General features: G+C 42.2%; 1 protein-coding gene across 5 annotated transcripts; it reads right to left on the bottom strand.

The window, feature by feature from the left end:
- Positions 1 to 3,066: 3,066 nt before the first annotated feature.
- Positions 3,067 to 22,124, bottom strand: MALT1 (MALT1 paracaspase). 5 transcript variants are annotated; one of them, XM_069001116.1, is made up of 17 exons: positions 21,951 to 22,124; positions 20,998 to 21,164; positions 18,734 to 18,855; positions 18,181 to 18,331; positions 17,879 to 18,057; positions 17,537 to 17,633; positions 16,825 to 16,857; positions 15,723 to 15,749; positions 14,588 to 14,620; positions 13,553 to 13,756; positions 10,339 to 10,516; positions 9,101 to 9,175; positions 8,585 to 8,712; positions 6,876 to 7,025; positions 5,996 to 6,153; positions 5,674 to 5,799; positions 3,067 to 4,927 (listed from the first exon to the last, which is right to left on the bottom strand). In XM_069001116.1, exons 1-17 carry the CDS (start codon positions 22,100 to 22,102, stop codon positions 4,463 to 4,465), a joined length of 2,445 nt encoding a protein of 814 aa, XP_068857217.1. In that variant the 5' UTR covers positions 22,103 to 22,124; the 3' UTR covers positions 3,067 to 4,462. The 5 variants fall into 5 exon arrangements, with proteins under 5 accessions (XP_068857217.1, XP_068857216.1, XP_068857219.1 ...); XM_069001115.1 differs by having other exon boundaries at positions 14,588 to 14,623; XM_069001118.1 differs by lacking the exon at positions 16,825 to 16,857.

A 22,124-nucleotide genomic window follows, 5' to 3' on the forward strand; every position in this document is an offset into this window, starting at 1 on the left:
AAGGCAGGTGTGAAACAAAGCCTACAAAGCTTTGAGAATCAGCAAACCAGTATTTTATAGTGACTCCATACCTTCTTAAAAGACTGTTATGCTTCTTACAGACCAAAAAAATAACGGATTTAGTACGTTGTGAACATCTCAAAGCAGTCCTGAAAAATGTCTGGACCAATCCTGGTCCTGCAAGGCAGGTCTCATGCATACTACTGGTATTCAGTCGAAGGAGAGAGGAAAAGAGCTGACAGGCACAAAGAAGACAGGATGTGAACGGAGAAGACTCTTGGGACTGCTGTAAACACCTACAGCTCTGGCAAACAGCCCATTCAGAGGGGAATAATCCAAGCAGTTTCTGACAGGCTGCCTGATGATAGCCCACAGAATCAGAGATCAATGCCCTACCTCTGTAGGTATTGATCTCTTCTCTGTGGTGACCACTGAGAGGACCTGAGGGAATGGCCTGAAGTTGTGGCAGGGGAGGTTTAAGTTAGATACTAGAAAAGGGTTCTTCCCCCAGAGGGTGGTAGGACACTGAACAGGCTTCTCAGAGAATGGTCACAGCCCCAAGGCTGCCAGAGCTCCAGGAGTGTTTGGACAACGCTCTCACAGGGTGTGACGCTTGGGGATAGCCTTGTGCAGGGCAAGGAGTTGGACTCCGTGATCCTTGTGGGTCCCTTCCAACTCAGCATATTTGGTGATTCTGTGACTTGTGCTGTCCTGCCATGCACAGTCAACATCCCTCTTCTTACAGGATGTCAGGAAGCAGAGCTGGCTCATGTTTAGAGAGATGAAATAAATCATAACCACCATGTTAAGTCGTCAGAGAGCCCAGGAAGCATCTGAGAGCTGCTTGATCTTACGTGTAGTGAAGTAATTTGCGTAACAGGTTGAAGACTTTTCATCCTAATTGCAAGTGACTTTGCAAGCTGAAAGCAGGGTGCCAGCAGATTCTGTCTGAAGGGCAGATGGGGAAGGCCTGCCCGCTTCCTCCCACATCCGCTGCAGATGCAGAGGCTGGTCGCTGTGGTAACACACCCCCACAGGGATCCGGGGCTTCTGCTCACTGAGTGCCAACAAGGATGGGAGACAGCATTTCTTCTCATTAGCTCTTAAAATAAGCCTGGTATGACTAAATTGCTGCAGCAATACCTTAGAAATTAGTAACTGCCTAATTGCCACAACATGGAGGTGTCCTCACTGCATTCCTAGACTATTGCTAAAGGATCAATCTTTAAAAAAACCCCAACAAACCAAACTCCCTGAAATTCCCAACCTGTCCTCCTCCGCCTGATACTTTAAACCTATCTCCAATTCCCAGCAAAAACCCTGGAGCTCAAAATGCTGCACTCTAAAAAGTGAGCAGATCTTACTGTGCCTGAATTAAAATTCTATACAAGGAAGAAGTAATACTGAAACATATCCGCATTACAGCAGTGAGGAATTTATCTCAAGGTGAACGTAGCCCAGGAGCTTACTGCATGTGAGAGCTGCCAAAGTTACTAATTAGCTGACAGAAGGAGGAAAAGTAGTTGATGCATGAACCAGGGCAGTAACCAAGACAGCAAGACTAGCCCTGAAATCTCCTACTGAAGAATTCCATGGTGCAGATGGGTCTTCTGGAGCCAGAGCCAGTTTCAGAACTCTCAGGATAACAAGAGGAGTCAGCCTGCAGAGCTCTATGGAGGTACAGAAGGTAAATGCACTCCCACCTTACTGCAGTGTGGGGAGGGACAATGGAAGAATTGTCTTGGCCTTTCTGAAGCATATGAACCCTTCTTTTGCCAGAGAAGCCTGAGTTTATTTAAGGATTACCTTAAACCTTTCTTCTAAACCTATTGAACGTCCAAACCCAGGTGACAAACACTTGAGTTATACAAAACCATACAGCAATGCTAAAGCAGAGGGCAAAGTAATTTAGCGTACCAGATACTTTGGCAAAAAATAATTATCTCCAAATAAGTGCACTGCAGGAAAAAAACAAACCCTGAGGCTTCAATTCAGAAAGGACACCACAAGCCAAAGAGAGCTTTAACAACTTCCTAGGTTTACGCGTGTCTTTTAATCCCACCAATTTCACTGAGATTGAAATGTTAAATTAATTTATGCCTGTTGAACTTTTAAAGTGCTTTCCTGGACCTGGGCCAAAGGAAATGGGTGCTGTTTGCAGCTTGCCCTGAAGAACCAGAGTATTTAATTCTGAACACTAATGATTAAAACAGTAGAGCAGTTCCTAAAGACATTGCTGCAGTGAGAAAATGCCTTTCCATCACCATTCTCTTTTTAAAGAGGGCTCAGACAGATAAAGTTTTCCACCACACACACTACTGCCACAGGCAGACTTTGTCAGATGATTTGGACAAGTCTGAGTGGTTTAGGTCACTTAGAGAACCTCTGTTAAAGGTATTAGCAAAAGCAGGTTTAATGTAAATGTGCAAAAGGGTAATGAGGTTCAATGGCAGGGTTCACTGTGGTAACTGCTACATGGATGATGCACACAGAGGAAAATCTGTCTAGAATCAATGTAGAATGATTTACACGGGCACCATGGATGCCAAAGGCTAAGGGAGGCCCTGCTGCTGAGTCATAGGGTTCAGACTTGGGCAGGGGTTTACGCCTGAAGGATTTAGCAGCACCTAATTGCTGACTAATTTAACATTTGTGAAATGATTCAATTCCTATATGCACAGCAGGAATTTAATTCTAGATCTAAGATGGCAATATCCATACTATACTTCCCATAGGGGATTTAAATCAATTCACACACACAGAAGTACATGCATATACATATACATGCTTATAGAAATATGTCCAAGGGTACCTATTAAAGATTTCCCTCGAGTTCAGTGAATTCATCAAATGCCTTTGCACCTCTCAAGAGGCAAGAGCTTCGAGAAGCAGGGGTATCAGCCCAGGCCCAGATCTGTGTATCTTGAGCTGAAGCTCATGATTCAGATTTCCCCTTCTTTTCTGCTAAGGAAATTCTTTTATTACATGTTTTGTTTCAATAAAGCTTTGGGCTTTTTAAGGCTGGAAGGAGTAGAAGAATATAGCAACTACATATGCACAGATACATAATTTTGTGGACAACAGTTTATTACAGAGTAAGAAAAATGAATAAGCTTTTATAGAAATTAGAAACTGACAACGTATTAGCTAAATATCACACTCCTAGACCATGTCTCAAGCTATAATCTGATTTACAAGTCAACTGCACAGAATAGTTAATGCAGGTACATCCCATTCATTAATAGGTATGGCACTATTTAACACCCTGCAGGAGGAAAACCAGAAATTCAAGCTCATGTACAGATTACTTCAAGCATGGCTGTCATCCTGGAAATAGCTATATCCATGTACCTATATCCACCTTTCAGCACAGAGCAACCTGAAGATCACCAGATCTAGTTAAAGATGCATTAACATTCCCATCTCAAAAGTTTTATGGCCACACCAGCACATCCCTCAGTGTTGCAGCATGTTGCCAGGCTGCCAGATCACAGCACTCTCCACTGGAGATGGGAACTGGCCTGTCTGCCTCAGTAACATTCACTTATTTTATTTTTATGATGGGGATCTTAATTAAAGCAATACTACTTATCAATATTACCGGTGCAGGAGAGGCTACTACCCCGTCTGAAAGCTTCCTTTGATTTTAGTTTCCTCACACCCCAATATTTTTGCATTTTCAAAGCATCAAGACTTTCAAAGACCTAATAAAAGCTCACTTTTCTTGTGAGCTTTTTTTTTCCTTTTCTTCTTTCACTCCTCTTGCCCATTCACTTTTAGCCCTCAGCATGTCTGTGAGACTGACCATACAATACCCTGCTTGCTATGAGCAGGCACTTGCCCTCATCTTTCCAGTTAGTGTTCTTCCAGAACATGTAAAACAGGTATCAGATCAGCAAAAATCTTAAGAGTGTTATGTAAAAGAAAAAAAAAAACGTAAGAAGAACAATCCACCACAGTAGGATTCTGTGACTTTGCTCCCTCTGATAATCTGTAGTTCTCTTAAAACCAAAAGTGATGTCAGTTTGCTGGCTCTTTAGGTTTTGGGTTCCTTGCACAGATCTTAATCCACCTCAGATGCTGCCAGACAATGGACATCTGACCATCAGAGAGGAGAATGCAGTCAGAGCTGCTTATTGGCTACATCCAAGGCACTGGAACATCAGTGACTGATCCTAACACATAACGGCCAAAGAACAGAATAGGAAACTCTGAGCAGTTCAGATTTTTCCCTGTATCAAACAACAAATAGTAAATGAAAAGATAAAAAGAAAAAAAAATCTATTGGTCCAGTTTTGTCTCTTAGGATATGAAAAATTTTCATCACAACCTCATTCCCAGCATCTGCTCTAGACTCTCCAGGGCCTTGTCCTGAAGTCTCCTAACTCCAGAAGATGGAGAGGCAGTGTGGAGACCCCTCTATTCAAGGATGCCACTCTGGTCTATTCCAAAGACATCCCAGCTATTGCTGTTCAGAGAAGCTGAGGCTGTCAGAGAGGAAGAATTCCAGTTCAACAGTATCATCAGTGGTCTCTACTGGTACATTACTCTTTCCCACAATGGGTGAATAATGCTGTACTTCACGTCTTGAAGCCAATATCCTGGAAGTCCCATTGCAGGAACATGTCTCTGGTTGTGTGATGCTGGCTGAGCAAGCACAGTTTGGATGGTAAACACCTGGACAGGAATTGGGTTGGCAATGACTAGGGATGTAGTATTCAGCTGCCTCTGGACTCAACTCTACTGGATTATGAAAAGGATAACCAGGCATGCAACAGGTCTGGGGACAGTTCTTGGTTTTGAATCCATGGTGAAGGCCTAATTTAGCAATAAGGGGCTTCCCAACATTAACTTCCTTTCTTTCATCCATTGTATCTTCTATTCCTGAATACTCATAGTGCAAGCAAACAGTGAAGATCAAGTGTTCCTATAAAAGAGGAAAAAGGGGGAGAGAAAAAGTTATACTTCCTCTCCAAATAAACACTACAGGAAACCCTTAGAGAGGCTCCAGTCTCCTGGAGAAGCAGAGTGACCTTTTAGGAGCTGGAGACACACACTGGGCAAGCCTTGTTTCCTGAGGTCCTCTTTTGTTCACTACTTGTTCACTGAACAGTCTGTATTTCCAGAAGCACTTGTGTTACCTCAACTGCCAAAAGCACTGAAGAAGAGATAGCAGGCTGTGTCTGGCACAGATGTTTATGACACAAAGATACAGAGACACCTAGCAGTGCCCCAGTCTGCTGAAGGGAGAACCTTCCAAAAACTGTGTGCCCAGGAGCACACGCTGATCATACACAACACTTTCGTCACCTACTAATGACTTTGTAAGAGGCAGCTCTGCTTCAGGTCAGGTTCTTCCTAAAAGGCATAGGAACACCCTCAGAGCATGCAAGAGGTGATCTGCACAAAAACACCCATCTTGGCCAAGTTCAGCATGGGCCAGGCAAATACAAAGGGCCTTGCACGCCGGTTTCAGGACTGCATATATGCATCAATTCCCTGCCTTTTACTTTTCAGCTGTGAAATTAAAGTCACTGAACTGTGTTATTGTCCATTCTTTCCCTCCAAAGAACTTAGTACACTAATAATACACAGCTGCCTCAACAGAACTGCAAAGCAGTATAATTAGTGTCAATTATCTGGGCAATCTTGTAATGACTAGTGGATACTAACCCTTAGTTTTTGCAGTGAACTCAGCCTGGTGTAGAGGCAGTGTTTGGGAAGGTCCTTTGATACTAAATAGCTTCCAGTTTCCTCAGGAGTTCCTTTATTGGCCTCTTTAGGATCTACATCCAAGTCCTGTTGCAAGAAAAAAAAAGACAACTTAATTGACGGTATAGAATTTGTAGATCATAAAATAGTACTTCTTTCAGTTTGAGAAGTTGCAGCACTTTAGACCCATTTTATTATACAAGATATAGCTTGATATGGGCGGAACAGAAAATTTTCATCTTCAGTGGAGCAAGATCACGAGACAGCAGCAGGAAGCACTTACGAGTGGGAAGTCTGTAATGTGGGCTCTGCAAGCTGTGATTTCAGGGGGCTTCTTTACTATCCGTGTGTAGATTATCATGACATTGGAGAACTCGGCTGCAAACCCCAACTGAATCTGAACACCACACTGGAATTCAAGGGACATACTTTCTGGAAGCTCTGCCAATGAATAACACATTGTTACAGTCTAAATATAAACTTAGCATATGCATTTTTCTTTTTCAACCATTTAACAAACAAGAATTAAGCGCTTGGTATCATAAATAAACATCTGCATCTCTGAAAGAGTCTTCCTATATGACGAGTGGTCTTAGAAATGCCATCCCTGTCCCTCTGTACCAACTGTCAAAGAAATTTGAAGAGGCACTCCAACAAGTTTAGGTGAAAAAAAAGATAAAAAGGTCCTAAACCCCACTGCCCTTCTTAAAAGAAGCCTAGGAAGCCTGGAACTCATCTCAGTCTTATTTTATTTTTCTTAGTTGTCTACATTGAAAACTTCTTTTCATCATGCACATTTACCATACAGTTCACATGGCTGTTTTAGGTGATGACTTTAGAATGAGATCCATGCCATCTTACAAATGTCACTGCTAGACGCACAGTACTGGGAGACTGTCCCAGAAGGCAGACAACCCAAAAGCCTCTCCTCCACTGTCCGTATTTAAGTGGTCTTAAATATACTGAATATACATGAATTCTACATGTCACCTTGTTCATTACTATCTCATATAGGGGTAAATCCCAACACAAAACCTTCCAACTGAACATAGTAATGAAAATGCAGCTATAACCTTGAATTTCTTCCATTTCCATTCAATAGTACATGCTCTCCCTTCTCCCATCATGGCAGTAGGACCACCTAAAAGCAAACTGTACTGTACCATGAGCTTTGGCCCACTGCAGGTTTCGTGCCAGGGACTCTGCAGAAGATGTGCTTTCTTGAACAGGATCAGTTAATGCCCTTTTCTGTGACAAGCTGCTGCGGATCTCCAGGGCTTGCTTGCCTTTGGTAAGGGGACACTTGCCCATATCTAAAAACAAGATGCAGAGAGGTTCTTTCAAAATCAATACTGCTGCAATTCCAACTGACTTAAGTATCTCCCTGAAATGTTGTGTGGTTGCTGTGGTTATGCCAGAGCCAGCATATCCATCAAAAGCTGCAGTTTTACAAGTATTCCTTGCTCAGCCCTTCCTTCCCTGAAGGCCAAAGCAGCTCTGCAGAGCCCCGAGGGGTTGCACGTGGCCTGGCCAGCATCCTCCCCTGTTCCTCAGAGCCAGTCCAAGCAGCATCACAGCTCTGGCTGGGTAAGGTCCTAATCAGAGTGACTAATTTCAAGAACATGAGTAATTCCATTGGAGGAGATTATTATAAAGAACTGGGGGCAAGGGGGGTATTTTATGTTTAGATACAAGGGCCCAATATTGGTTATTTAACAGCATCACTAATGACCCATGTGTTAGGACAGAGTACAAAGCTTGGCAAGTTTGCAGATGACTAAAAATTGAGACGAGTGGCTGATACCCCACAAGACTGTTCTGCTCTTTAGAGGGTCCTGGACAGGCTGTGGAACTGGGCAGAGAGGAATGTCATGCAGTCCAGTAACAGGGAACACCAAGTTCTGCTCCCAGGCAGGAATAATCCCTTGCACAGGTTCACAGAGGGCCTGACTCACTGAGACGCAGCTCTGCAGGGAAGGACCTCGGGGACCTGGTGGCCACCAAGCTGACCATGAGCGAGCACTGCACTCTTGTGGCAAAGGCACAGCAGGAACCACAGTGCCAGCATGCTGCAGCCTTCTCCACAGGGGCTGTGGGACACTTAATGGGAACATTTCTCTGGCACAGTCTGCACAGCTCTCACATACTCCCCGACACTCAGCACCTGGGAATACTCACAGCAGTGCTTGTCACGCTGTCTGACAAGTCAATCCTTCCCTGCCCTCTTGAACAGAAGACGAAGCTCTGCAACCTGCAGCTGCCCCAGGCTGCTGAACCCAGGGCAGAGCTGGGCTGATGCACCTACACTACCAGTATGACACCGTTCTTCTGTGCTTGGAGCAGATGTTTTCACAGAAGCAGTACGCTTTCCCTCCACACTTTTCACTTTAGTGCTTCTCCCATCAACTCAAAAATACCATCACTGAAACAGGCAAATTAACACAGTGCATTGCCCTTTTTACTGCACTCAGAGAACAAATTGTTATCATTGCTATAGCACTCTTAGGCAAGTGGGATTCTGTTAATTGTTTAAATGAACATGCAAATGACTGGACTACCACAAGACAGCTGGCACCACAGGACAGAAGAGCAGTTTTGTAGATGGACAATTCAAAGCTCCATGCAGAAAGATACTCAGAACAAATAAGGTTCACTGAAGAGGAAAGTATAAAATTGAACACTATTAAAGAAGCTCAGCATCAGGAATGTTGTTAATATGCTGCCCAGTAGCACCTGCTATTTGAACAAAATGCAACAAGAAAGAGCTTTAAGTAGTGTAACACATACAACCATGAGAGGAAGGACATGGAAGCAAAGTTGTTTCTACTAATGCAGGCTGAGGAGACTGTTAGTGCAGTAAGCTGGAGATCACCTTCTGCAACCTCATCAAGCAGAACAGTGATCTTCTTGTCTTCTAACAAACGGTCCTTAAGGAACTTCATGAAGATTCCGTTGGCTAACCCCAACTGCTGAATTTCAAAAGCTTCTGCTCCTTGGCACCTGTGAGATCATCAGCATTGGACAAGGAAAAAACACTGAAAAACCTGCATGATTTACAGTAAATTTATGTTGGGAATGGGGGAAAGAAACCCATAATTTGAAAACCAGGTTGTGTTCAAGGCCAATCTGCTCTTCGTGTTCCCTTGCAAGCAGCTGATGGAACTTTCTCTTACAATGACATCACAGACCAGACCTGTTCATCAAACTGCTCATATGAGGAGCTTATATTTATTACAGACAACTTTAGTAAAGCTCCTGACTACTTCTATTCAGCAGTTTTTGTGCTTGAAAAGTGACCAAGGTTACTGACCCACAGCACAGTTCTGGAAAAGATCAGCTATACAATCTCAGTCATTTCTGTGGCACAGAAGAAGAAAAATTTCCTTACGTTGCATATCCAAAAACAATGTTGGCTGTAACCTTCAGAGCATCCAAGATGAGAATTGTGTCATCATATTCATTTCTGTAGTAAATGGAAACACAAGGAAGTAAAATAATAATTTGAGAACTAATAATGGCAACAAATTCAAAATACAAAAAAAGCAAAGTTCAGAACCAGTAATTTTTTTCATTCCTACAAGTCTGAAATGAATCCTGACTGCTAAAAGACAAAAGCCAGCACCATCAACACTCTGTCTGAGGGCAGTGTAAAGACAGAGGCACCATGCATTATCCAGAGAAGGGCACGATGTAGTAACCAGCAGAGTTTGGCTGCAATCTCTGCAAAACACAATTCTGATATCCACCCATTTCAGGTTATTTCAAAAATGGCATGATTTTTAAATTCCACCCCCCCCCCAACCATGGTGTTGTTAGTACGAGGCTTACGTCAATGGATTTTCTATTTGGACAGCAGATTGTGAAGCTGAATTGGGTCATGGGCATTTCATTAGCAGAGAAGTTTAGAGGCTCCACAGATACTAAAGCACCAGCAATTTTCTGTTATGAAACATTCCTCAGAGACCAACTGCCAGAAGTGCTGACTGAAGAGCTGATTTCAAGTGCAAGTTTAATTGAGCATAGTAGTTTCTCAACATGGAAAGAACACAGTACTTTGTGTAGAAAAATCCCATCAATCAGTTGGTTTTTAACCTCTAAATAAAGACACAACATCCTCAGTACAGAAGCAAAATCCATGGCTCTGAAGAGTTCTAAAATAAGCACTTCCTTTGAGCCCTTCTGCTAAGTTAACGTTCCTTTGATCACAGTGATTCTCCTTCCTCCTTGTAATGAAGAAGATAGATAATGATGCCAGGGGAAAGGATCTTGTTTCTTCTTTAAGATGCCCAATTTCACTTTTATCTGATCAGTCTGTTTATAACTTGTAAAAAACAACAACAAAAAAGAAATAAATATCATTGAAATCAGGAGGCAGGTATGTACCCATGGGGACAAATTCTAACCACCAGGTTCACCTCTCTATCCAAGGCCACAGGCAGAAGTCTGTGGATGAATCCTACTGATGCTAAAAGCACTCAGGTGCAGGCTGTGAATTCTCAGAACCATGAACTTTGCAGTACAGGGAATTCTCAGCCTAAAGACTTCTCGTCAGCAGGAGACCCAGCTTTCTGTTAAGATCCCAAAGAGCTGAGGTCAGCTCTCACCACCTCGGAATGCAGGGGATACCTTTTGCGACACATATCCAGCAGGAACACGTTGAGTCCCGTCTGCTTCTCCTGCATCAGCCGCAGGATATTCTGCACACACAGGCAGTTTGCTGAGCGGTAGGGATTCGGGGCATCAATAGGAACCATGAAACTGTTCCCATAGTTTTCATAGCCATGGCCAGCATAGTATAACAAACCTGAATTCAAAACATGTGTGACAGTGAGCAGTGCATCAGAGACTTGTGTCCATTTTAGCAGGTCAAAACCGTCATGCACAGCTCTGACTGTGGGCCAGGGAGTTCACTGAAGCCCCTCCAAGCCACATCAACATCAACTCCACAATACACAAACACAATAAATTAAAAGAAGCACAAAATCACACATGCAATAGAATCAGTTAGATATTTGCTCAAACGTACCAAGTTAAATACTCTTAAAATGCTATAAGTAGTTATGACCTCTAATAGAAACAGTTTGTTATGTATGTGTGTAACTCACAGATAGGAACAAGGAAATGTGCCAACTGTAAAACATCTTCTCCACATGTGCAATTACAAAGCTCTGAGCAGCAGTAAATCTGCAGTTCATAGACAGAAAAAAAAATGCTGCAGAGTTTGGTAGGACTCCAGAGCACATCCCCATTACCAAACTACCAACGGCTCATGTTCAGTTGATTGCAGCTATATCTCCTAGTTGCAGACTCATGACTCTTCTGGGTCTACTCAAAAAAGTCTTTGATGCTGACCTAGCCAGAAATGATTATCCTGCCATCATGTCCCTCATGTGTCACTACACAACAGTCTACAACATTTTAAGATTTAAAATCTTCAATAAAACATGCAATATTTTTGTAGAACAAAACCAACCCGATCATGGAATAAAATTTTTTCTCAACCCTGAGAAAGGGAACTGCAAGCTAGGGCTTAGATTTTCCATATATGAATAAAAATGTCCAATATTAAAGTCATATAAATTTGCATGAAGATTAGATGACCTGAGAATCAATAATCTCTACTGCCATAAAATGCAGTTACCAGAGGCTTGTGAGATTTAATTGAATTTTCCTATTGCCTATTCCCAGTGCTGGTTTTCCTTAATGATGTGAATTCCATCTTTTAAAAAGAATTTTTATTTATCTAGTCAAAGCAGTCTATGGGTCAGATCTGCAATTAGTATACAGTGCTCAGCTGAATAAAAGTCAACAGAAATCTGACAATTTATGCTGTCTGGAGATACAATATTCTTATGTTGTTATTCTTACTAAAATTTGCTGAGAAATTTAAGTCACCTAAAGCTCTGGCACATTCAGAGAAAACCCAAAATAAGCCTCACCCTAATATACTAAGATGATCTACTGTTAATTTAGCTCGTGGAGGTGGGCACGCTAAATGTTTTCACCTTTTCATTACACACAGCTACAAGAAATGAAAATATGAGGGCTACCTGAGCCTCAAGAGAGGCAAGCTTCAAGAGAGCTAAATAGGGTATGAAGTGCAACTGCATGACCTTGTGTCAGGCCCTAAGTTAAAAGGGAAGTCTTAATGTGATTTCCAGAGTTTGGATCTGGATCTAAATCAGGGTTATATTTGAGATTCTATGTATCTGAGCATGTATTCTGTAAGTAATGGGACTGACTGACTACATTCCTTTTCTGTCCTCGGCAGATGACTGTGCTATGTGCCAAGTACCTGCAACAGTTAATATGTTGAGCTCAACATCAGAAATAAATCTGCACATACCTGGGGTAAGTGGAGTAAACATGTTTGGAGGGCCTCAACAGAGACTCACACACAACAATTTTAAGTAGGCTCAAGTTCCTCAGAGACGTCAGCATTTAAGTGATATCCGCCTCTCTCCCTCCCTCAGTCCCTCTCATTTAAAAAGAAAGCAGCCTAAATATTTTTAGCCTTTCAAACATATGGGTCTATGCTTTTACCCTGTGTGGAATACAATGTTAATTGCAGCCTACATTTAGAACAGCACAGACTAAGACATCAGAGGAGACAATCATCATCACTTTGTTTACTACTTCTGCCCTTAAGGACCAGCATCTAAAATGCCACTTTCCTGGCAGTAAGCCAGAATTACACAACCTAGTAGGCATCAGGTTTATATGTAGCACGGACTAAACAGCAGTAGTCACTATGCCTCTTCTATTTGAAGCTATGCCCACTAGAAAGGCAATAAATCATTACCTATTTGTGCATTGACAGCACCTTTTACAGGCTTTAAGCCATTAATAGCCACCATGAAGAAAGAACAAAATGATGATTTAAACTGAAATAGTTACTGCCAAACACCACTGAAAAACTGTTCTGCTTACCTTTTAAATCAACTAGCTGAAAAAGTACAACTGCAAAAATGTCCACAGTTATAGAGAAAAATTGAGAAGGTGCAAAAACCTTAAAGCTCACCCAAATAGATAAGCCCATCTATTTTCCAGGGAATAAAAAGAGCAAACAGCTCTCAAAAGCCTCATGTTGCTGCCAGACTGAGGCTTCATGTCAGGCAGGTTTTGGCTCAGATATAAATGCCCAAATGTCAGAGCAGCCAGTTCTGCACAGACAGAGCATCAGGTAACACACCCGTAAAAAAAGTCATACTAAGAAATAAGCTGACCTTGTGTTCCAAAAAGGGATCAAATAATGTTTTCTCAGATGGACTTTTACTACAGGAATTCTGCAATCTATTAAATAGGGGACCTGGCAAAACTTTTTGCTCTCTGTCCTAAATAATTCCTGGAGTTTTTTTATACAATCTTAGAATTTAGAAAAATGAAAAAATAGTGGCAGTCAGTGGAAAATGTAAGAACTTTTCTTACACTCCAAACCAGGTCATTCTTGGTCTTTTCCATGCAAGACATGAAGGCTTTTGCTCCATGCATCAATTCCATCATGCTCTCCCCCACTTCTGTCTTGTGCTTTGTCCCCCAAAATCAAATCTAGGCAAAGTACTATCAGTACTATCAAAGAAAACAAAAGCCTGCATTGCAGTTTTAGGTGTGATTAAAGAAAAAAGTTCAAACATTTGGTCTGCTCTAAAAGCAAAGGAACAATAACATTTTAACCAAAGGATATCAGAGGATATGCTGGTGGGTGCCTTTAACTTATTCTTCCCATTCTACATGCATCATATTTACCCTGAAGTTTGTTTAGGAGAGGCAGATACCAGATGTTTGCTACTTGATACATACAAAACGGACCTACTTCAGAAGGGATTTTACGTGTTCTTACCATAAACTCCTTCATCTAGGAGAAGTAAAAATTCATCCACCGCATTTCGCATCTCAGACTCAGTAAGATCCAGCAAAGAAACAACTTTGAAATCCAGCTGCCTTAGCAAACTGGTCAATTCATAGACATCTACCATTGGAGCCTTGAGCTGGGGATGATTCCAGTAGCTCATGTTTCCTATTAACAGAGCCACCTTGTCTGTGGCTGCCAAGACACACAGAGAAAAAAACATGTCACATTTATATATTCCATGGATTCAACACCTTTAAATCTAAGGTTTTCCAAAGTGAAAAGAGTATCCAATCTCACTTCAGGCACAATATTTTATCTGATTTTACAAGTCATCCCACATCAACAATACAGCTCAACTCTCTTTTCAGCCTGAAGAAAAAAACTTATCCACATGAGGGGGGAGCACTTACACTCCCCCTAACACTGATGAACCTGAAAGAGGCATAAATTTTTGACAGTGGCCAGCAGCCTTTCCACCTGGTTCAGTATCAACAGGACAATATGCCTGACCACTCAAGTCTACAGTGCAAATTTAAGAATGTGATTAAAAATCCTAGCAACTATTTGTCATAGCACATGTGCGATCCATCTCTTTATGAGCTTCAACTCAGCATCAAAGCATCCACATGATGGAACAGGGAGAGCTGAGCTTGCAAGGACAGCATTTCCTCAGCAGACAGGATAGCAATCCTTTCTATCACATCATCCCAATACCACTGCCTCCCAGTGCTCAAAGGAATGGAGTCACACACTGGCTAAGGCCTGGCCACAGGAATCTGAAGCAGTAAACTGAAACAGATGAGAAGCTGCAGATGCTTCACAGGGTCACTAAAAATACTGGTGCCCTCAGCACAGTTTACTCTTGAAAGGGCAAGCAAACATTGTAAATGGACTACGCAAATACCGACAGCTTTCCCTCCCTGCAGCTCTCTATTTGCCCCACAGGTCTTACACTGGCAGCGTCAGTAGAAGCAATACCTGGATGTCAAATACTTACAGCCATTCCAGCACAAAACTACTTACCCACAGGTCTGTGACTTGATTCTTCTTGTGGGTCTGCTTGAAATAGAAGAAAAGAACAGCATGTCAGTGACTACAGAAAATGAATTGCATATTCCCCACAGCCACAGTCTAGTGGCACTGCTTTGTCTAACACTTTACTAGTTTAATGCAAGAAAAAGCCCTCTTTTTTTTTTTTTTTTTTTTGGTGAGGTTTGGGGGTGTTTTGTTGATATTGCTGTTGTTCTTTAGCTGATTTCCTTCACCCTCTTCCAGCACACAGCCTGACAGGATGTGAATAGCTAGTTATATAGATTAAGAAAGAATAGATGCTGAATCTCACAAACTGCACATTGGCATTTTCACTGAACATCTGAACAGTTCATCCTCTCCAAACGAAATGCAGACATGCAAGGTGGAGGATGCTTAGCAGGGATTACCATCTGGATGTGAAAATTCTTTTATTTTGTACTTCACAGAGGGGTGGCAGAGCCAATGCTGTGCCAAGAAGAACAGTAAGCAGCATGCCAAAGTGGTACACCTGGATAACATCACACAGTATGACAGAAGGCCTTCAGTGACTGAAACTGAGGCTGGGCAAACATAAACGTATTTGATGTCTAACCCAGGGCACTATCTTTGGGAGTTGAGATTTTGGGAAAACTGTATTAGGGATAATCCCTTCTGGAGCAACACTGTGAATCTACACTTCTATAATAAACACCTAACAGGCTTCAAATCACATTGGCTGACTCCCATATGCCTGCAAGAAATATGCCATTCAACATATCCTGAGTGACAGCCAGATACCTCACATCTTTTTCACCTTAATTACCTGATAAAGCAGCAATGTGCTAAAACTGAGAGTCCCAAGAAACCACAGACAAGAAAGGTAATTCCCTTTGTATCTGTGTATGTACATGTGCAGCCTTGGGTGATTTTATGAACAGCACCCCTATGATTCTCTATATGCTTCCAGTTAAATCTCTTGGAACTAGAAAGCGGTGCTGCTCTTAAGGTGGTATCAGCTCCTATTCAATTCTCAGTTACAGATACATCCAAATACTGTAAAGTTTACATTGCAACCCAGCGAGGCTTCGGTGACTTGTAACTTAAAATGAAGATGCAAAATTAAAGTTTTTCAAAACTTACCACTTACCTGATTCCTGAAGATCACTTAAATCTTCTGTGAAGAAAAATACCAATAAAATCATGGTTTAAAGAAGCAGAAACCCCATTTTATTAATAAATATGTAAGTGCCATGCCATTATTAAACATAGCCAAACACAGAAAACAAACTACTTTTCTAAAACACTTTTGGCTTTGCATTTCTGCAAATCAAACCTTTTGTGCTTATTCCACACAGAGAAGAAAAAATCCTATAGCAATACATTAAGCTGTGCTAGACACAGTACTGCAGTACAGTAGATGTAAAAACAAAGGGGGGGAACAATCACTACACCTCAATCCCACAGGCATGCAAGAAGTTTGAAGGAACAAGGAATCAGAATCATCCAACTGAAGAACAGATGTTTGAAGGGCTGCTGAAAAAGCAACATCCTGAGCAAAAAATCTGATTTTGGGAAGCTACCTATATTCAGTAAGACTTCAGACACAGTTTTCAAACATTCTAAGCTACCAGGGGTTTCACCTCTTTATTCTGAGAACACTGGAAAGCAGGGAAAAGAAAACTAACATCTCTGAAGCACCAGTGGTCTCTCGGAGCAGCCACACGCTGTTGTACACAATCCCCTGTGCTGGGAATATTGCAGACTCTGAGATGCTCAGTAGTCAAGGGATGGTACCAACATTAAATGTCACAATACACTTCTTCCTCCCCATTGCAACAATGCAAAGGAGAACAGAAATCATCCTAAGAAAATTGCTAAAAACACTTCTGCAGACATGGAGCTGACACTGGAACTAGCTCTAGCCAGCTCTCTAAGATCACCCAGGTTCCTGAACATCTCCAGATTTTCTTGCTGGGATGTTGCCTCCTGAGCCCCACCAAAGAAATCTCCAGATCTTAACATTTATTTGAATACCACAAAAGAAGAAAGTAGCCTGGTTTTTCTCCTGTGTGCTCTAGATCATGGTGTCTGGCAAAGAAGAGAGAAGCACATGCAGAAGGATTGTTGCATTATCCATCATTTTAAACCCAAGCTCTTAATCCACACATGCTTTTCAGCAACACACTCAACAGCCTGTCATCCCCATCACTGATTTTGAAAACTGCTTCACAACTAGAGGTTTACTTTACCTTCTGTGCACTCCACTGCCATAGCTTTCCTTCCTTGTGTTTTAAGGAGGGGGAAAAATTGGAAGACAAGAGCTCTCAGTTATGAGAGTTAGCACACAAAGTGGAAGACAAAGGGCACTGTCAAGCCGCTCTGCAATCTGGCTCACTTTACAGCAGAGTAAATCTGCATTGACCATAACACTCTACAGTAACTATTCCTGAAACTGAGGAGTACTAAACTACTGAGCTAAGGAAATTACACAACAGTATTGCCAAATAGATCTGGAAGCTATACAAACAGATCTCCTCCTCTTCAGTTCACTGCAAATACACATGCACTGAAACGTGTTCTATTCGTTCATTCTACTTGAAATGAACAATCTCACCTGTCCTGATTGCTGAAGGACTCCATGTAACAGAGTTCATGTCCCCAGCAAGGGCTAAAGTGGTTTTTAGTTGCCAAAAAGCATAAATCATCTTGCATCTGCTAACAAGCCACATACATGCTGGCAATGCAAAAAAGGGATAGCACTTCTGTGCTGGTTGCCATAAAAACCCAAAGCTGTAAAATTCCATTTGCTGGAAGCAGGCACAGATGTCTTAACAAACTGATAAACTTAAAATATAGAAGGCATGTGCTTGGCTTAATACTGAAGGCTTCAAAAATAAATTCTAATGATGTGGAAGAAATGGACAAAGGAGCTGACCTCTATGAAACAGAAAAACTCCTTACCTATAATGACTTCTACCTTCTTGCTGTCTTCATCCTCCTGGTCATTGAATACATGACACCAATATGTTCCTTGATGTTCCACATCCACGTAAGTTACCTATGCAAGCATCATCACAATCATCCCAACAGACCTCCAAAAAATACCTGTCTCAAGTATTTAATCCTTGCATCTAAGCCCACAGGCAAGAAAGAGTAAAAAAATGAAAAGCAGCACTTCAAGTGAGCACTTTGTCAGAAGTTATCAAGGTTCTGGAGAAATTATTTTCTTCAAGGGAACTTCCTCTAGTAAGCTCAAGGTGGTTACACATTAGCTCCCAAGGCTGGCTCACTGCCGTAACTTACTGTGTAGACATTTTTGCTCCCATTTGCCAAAGGAAATCCATTTCTGAACCATTGGTAATGAGGAATTGGGTTTCCAACAGCTCCACATTCTAGTACCAAAGCATCCCCCACTGCCAGGTTTTGTGGCTGAGGCTGAATACAAATGCACAACTTGTTTTCAGGCAAACCCATTAAGCTCCCTTAAAAAAATGAAAAGGAAGTAAAAAGAAAAGGAAGTGTCAGACAACCTAAGCACAGCAACAGGGACCCAAGTGCCTCGAGGAAGCAGGAAGGCACTTTCAGAAGGGGTTTTTGCCACTTACCATGAGCCGTATCCTGAAGCTCACAAACTTCAAGGCGTGCCCACCGACTGAACATAAAAGAAGATTCACTGTTCACTCGGCAGATGTAAAAGCCAGAATCCTTTACACTCACTGGACTCAAAACCAGTTCTGGAGAATTACCGTGGGGAACCTGCATCACAGGTGAACCAAAAATACTTCCATTTCGATTGGTTAATCTAAACCAGGATAAAGCATTATAATATTTATTTCCAAGTCCAAAACACCATCCTCAACTCCTTCACTTACTTGAAACTTACTGGTAGGCTGAGAGACAACTGAACTTACAGCTTCCTTTCTGTCCCATTCCACATACACAGCCCCCAGAAGCAATGTGGTGTGAATATAAGGAATCACTGTTTTGTTTTAGCACATTCATAGGATCATTATCCAGCATTTCTTAACATTTTTGTTTTATGAGTATATACAACAATCTTCTCTCATTGTAAGTAAGAGTCTTTAAAAAAGGCTAATCCAAAATCATTATGTGTTATTTTCACTATTTAAAAACCTTACATTCTCTACAAACTCTTACCTCTTTTTCCTGCTTGAACCACTGGTAGTGCACAAATGGGTGTCCTGTTGCCCAGCAGCACAGCTTGACAACCTGACCAGAGAGCACTGCTTGAGAGTCTGGCTGTACAACGATCTTTATACCTTTAAGACAGAATTTTCACATAGGAAAGTTATGAAAAAATACAAGTCCATAATTTACATTTGCATGTAAATTGCCCTTGGAGCAAAGAACATTTCTGTCATTAAATATATTTGAAAATAGTTTGTTTGTACTAGGTATATGCACAGTTCCAATTAGTTATATTACTTAAAGACATTCCAAATTGTCTTCTACTACACAAAATCCATGCTCAAATCAATCAGTACTCGATGGAGCTCATAAAAGATTTAAAGTAAATCATTCAGATATTTTAATTTTAAAGGAAATAATACATCTTATGGTATCACAGATCCCTTTTTAGAAAGATATTTCCAGTTTTAAGCATTTGCTTACTCCCAACAATTTCTTTGAGCTGTTCAGATTAAGATTAGGCCCAGCCTGAGGAAGTCAAAGCAGTCAGAGTTTAAGTCCAACAGAGTGTGTTTTCCTGCTATTCCTTATGGACTCTTATGAGCTGAATCCTTGGTTTCAGCTTTATGCTTCTAACTCCTGCAGAACACAGGGTGGGGGTTTTCTGCAAGGTAAAATTTTCCACTTCAAATCTTAACTGCCAGGAGAGCAACTATGACATGATGCAGTTATTTTCTTAACCTAAACCATTCCAGATCTTGTTACAGCATGATCCCAAAAACAGATCCACTGGTATAGCCAAGGTCATCAGAAGAAGGGGGGGAAGTCAACGGCAGAACAGAAAGTTTAAAAATCATTATTTGAAGCATTCTTTGCTCTGGATGGTACAACTCGACCAGAACACACGTAGGCAACAGCCTGAAACAGAGAGCACATGGCATTTGGAAATCACATAACCTTGCCTGGCAGGGCAGTGGGCTCTATCAGCTACCTCCACACACAGGATTACTCTGAAAGAGTGGAACACACCGGCAGCTACTCCAAAATAGCTGCAACACTTCAAAATTCCCCGCCTTCTTTACTCCAAAATCACTTCCTTCTACACCTAGCACTGGAGATCACTACCTCAGTTCCTCATTCAACACTTCCTCTGCTGCTTTCCACCGTTAAACTGAGTGTGTTAAGTAGTTTTTGAGCATCACAATCCTCTAACAACCAATACAATCAGCAATTATACTATTTCAATATAAAGGACAGAAAAATTAAGAAGACTTGCTCTTTCCAAAACTTCCACTTTTTTTAAAAAAAGAAAATTCTCCTGATAAGTATTTTGCACTCCTCAGAAGCATTCTAAACAAGTTCTAAGAAATCTGACCCATAATTTCTTCACAGTTTCATTTCTTTTCCTGTAGTTTATTCAGCACTACACAGTCACTTCCTCTACGTATTGTGGAATTTAAAAATCCCAAGATTGTCCTAACAATGGTTCTCAGCCCATGGCTTCTTCTCACACACTGTCCAAAGAACAGGACAGCCATCAGCATGGCAAGGAGCTTGCCGGTCTCTGCCACTTCCCATTCAGAGAAGCTTTTTTCATTTCCTAGGAGTTTGAATTTCACCCCATCCTGAAGAAGAAGGACCTAAGAGACAGCTCGGGTTTTGTACTACAGCAAGTAGCACATGATCCCCATGGTCCTACTTGTGTATCTCCTTGTGCTGCCCCACTTCCTAGACTTTGTGAACAACCACACTGAATCACAGAGTATGCTGAGCTGCAAGGGATCCACAGGGATCATCAAGTCCACGTGTTAGCAGAAAAAAATCTAGTTCTAAACTAAGTTTATCTGTCCAGTTAGCAAGCTGGACCAAATCCAGCATGTACCAGAAACGCCCTAACTGGATCCTTCCCCTTCACTTGGGATAAGTTACTGACACCTCCAGACCCAAGTGCTGGCTGCACTACCTGTCTGTCCGTCTCAGGTCCATAAGCATCTCCCAGAGGCACAGGCTGACACCAAACCCCAGTCAGCAGATGGAATGGCAACAGCCAGCATACCCATGCAGCCAAGTCCAAGTCTGCAACAATGCTGCCTGAAGGCTTGGCTTACTTTTAACCTCAGAATCAGATGAGCCAATTACCTTGGTAATCATCTGGATCCCAACTACCAGAATTCAAGCACTAAAGATGTTTTTAGCTACTGTAGAAAATTAGTTACTTGAGTGTTTCCAGTGTAAAATCCAGAGCTGCAGTGAAAGCACAGCCCAGAACTGACCTGAATGGCTGAGACATCGGAGAGCCTCTGTGTGCTCCAGGGCCTGCAAGGACTCTGCCAGCTCCACCACAGTGCAGCCCCGATCCCCCAGCAGCTTCAGGAGACTCCAGCTGGGACTGCCTTCTGGCTCCAGCACCTGGAGGGAACACTGCTCCAAATCCAGAGGGCTATGGAATAATGCGAGAAAGACATGGCATAGATCTTCTTAATTCCTTTTTCTCAGAAAGGACCTGGGTTAACAATCACTTGTAGATAAATAAAAAGATTTTTAAAAATGGAGATGGGAAACTCCTAGCTGATTTGAACATATTTGCAGCATTTCCTTCAGGAGTTCAGAGGTTATTCACTGGTACCTCCACAGACAGAAACTGGTATTAGTGAGTTGGATGCTACAAGAGATGCATATACCTCACAATTTTCAGCAAATGTATTAAGAAATATTCTAATTTTCACTTTTAAAGTCTCAGCAGAAAATGTAGTACAGCACCTTTCATTTCCATGTGCCTAGTTCAGAAGCCATAGAGAGTGAGTCAGACTCTCAACTTCAAAGTACAGGAAGACTGATTTTAAAGTTGTTGTTAAAACAACTGACTGCTGGAGCCCAGCCTAACCCACCGTCAGTTAACTGCGTCTGAACTTCAGAGTTTCAACTTTGGTGTTGTCTTAACGCACTTTCAATCACAGCGAATTCAATCAACACAAATAAGAAAATGATGACAGCTACCTAAAGGGAATACAAGGTTACATACTCGCAAAAGAAGATTCATCAACGTTTCTTTCATTAAATTACAGTGCCACGCAAACCTGGGGGCGAGATACCTTCAGTATGTGGTGATACCTTCACTTATCAAGTGGACTTTCAGAGTTTTACGGGATTAGAGAGAGAGATAAACGCCGGCCGCTGGCCCGCGCGGTGCCGCCGCTGCCCGCGCCCCGCCGCTGCCCGCGCTCACCTCAGCCGAACCGTGCCGCGGCTCCCCGCTCGCTGCGCCAGCTCCCGCCAGCCCTTGCCGGGCGCCGCGCGGTCCAGCAGCTCGCTGAGCCTGCGGAGCAGCGGCTCGGCCAGGCGGCTGAGGGGCAGCGGCCCCGCCGCACCACGCTCCATCGCTCCCCGCCGGGGCGGTGCC

The sequence above is a fragment of the Aphelocoma coerulescens genome (genome assembly GCF_041296385.1).
Source record: "Aphelocoma coerulescens isolate FSJ_1873_10779 chromosome Z unlocalized genomic scaffold, UR_Acoe_1.0 ChrZ, whole genome shotgun sequence".
Taxonomy (NCBI): domain Eukaryota; kingdom Metazoa; phylum Chordata; class Aves; order Passeriformes; family Corvidae; genus Aphelocoma; species Aphelocoma coerulescens.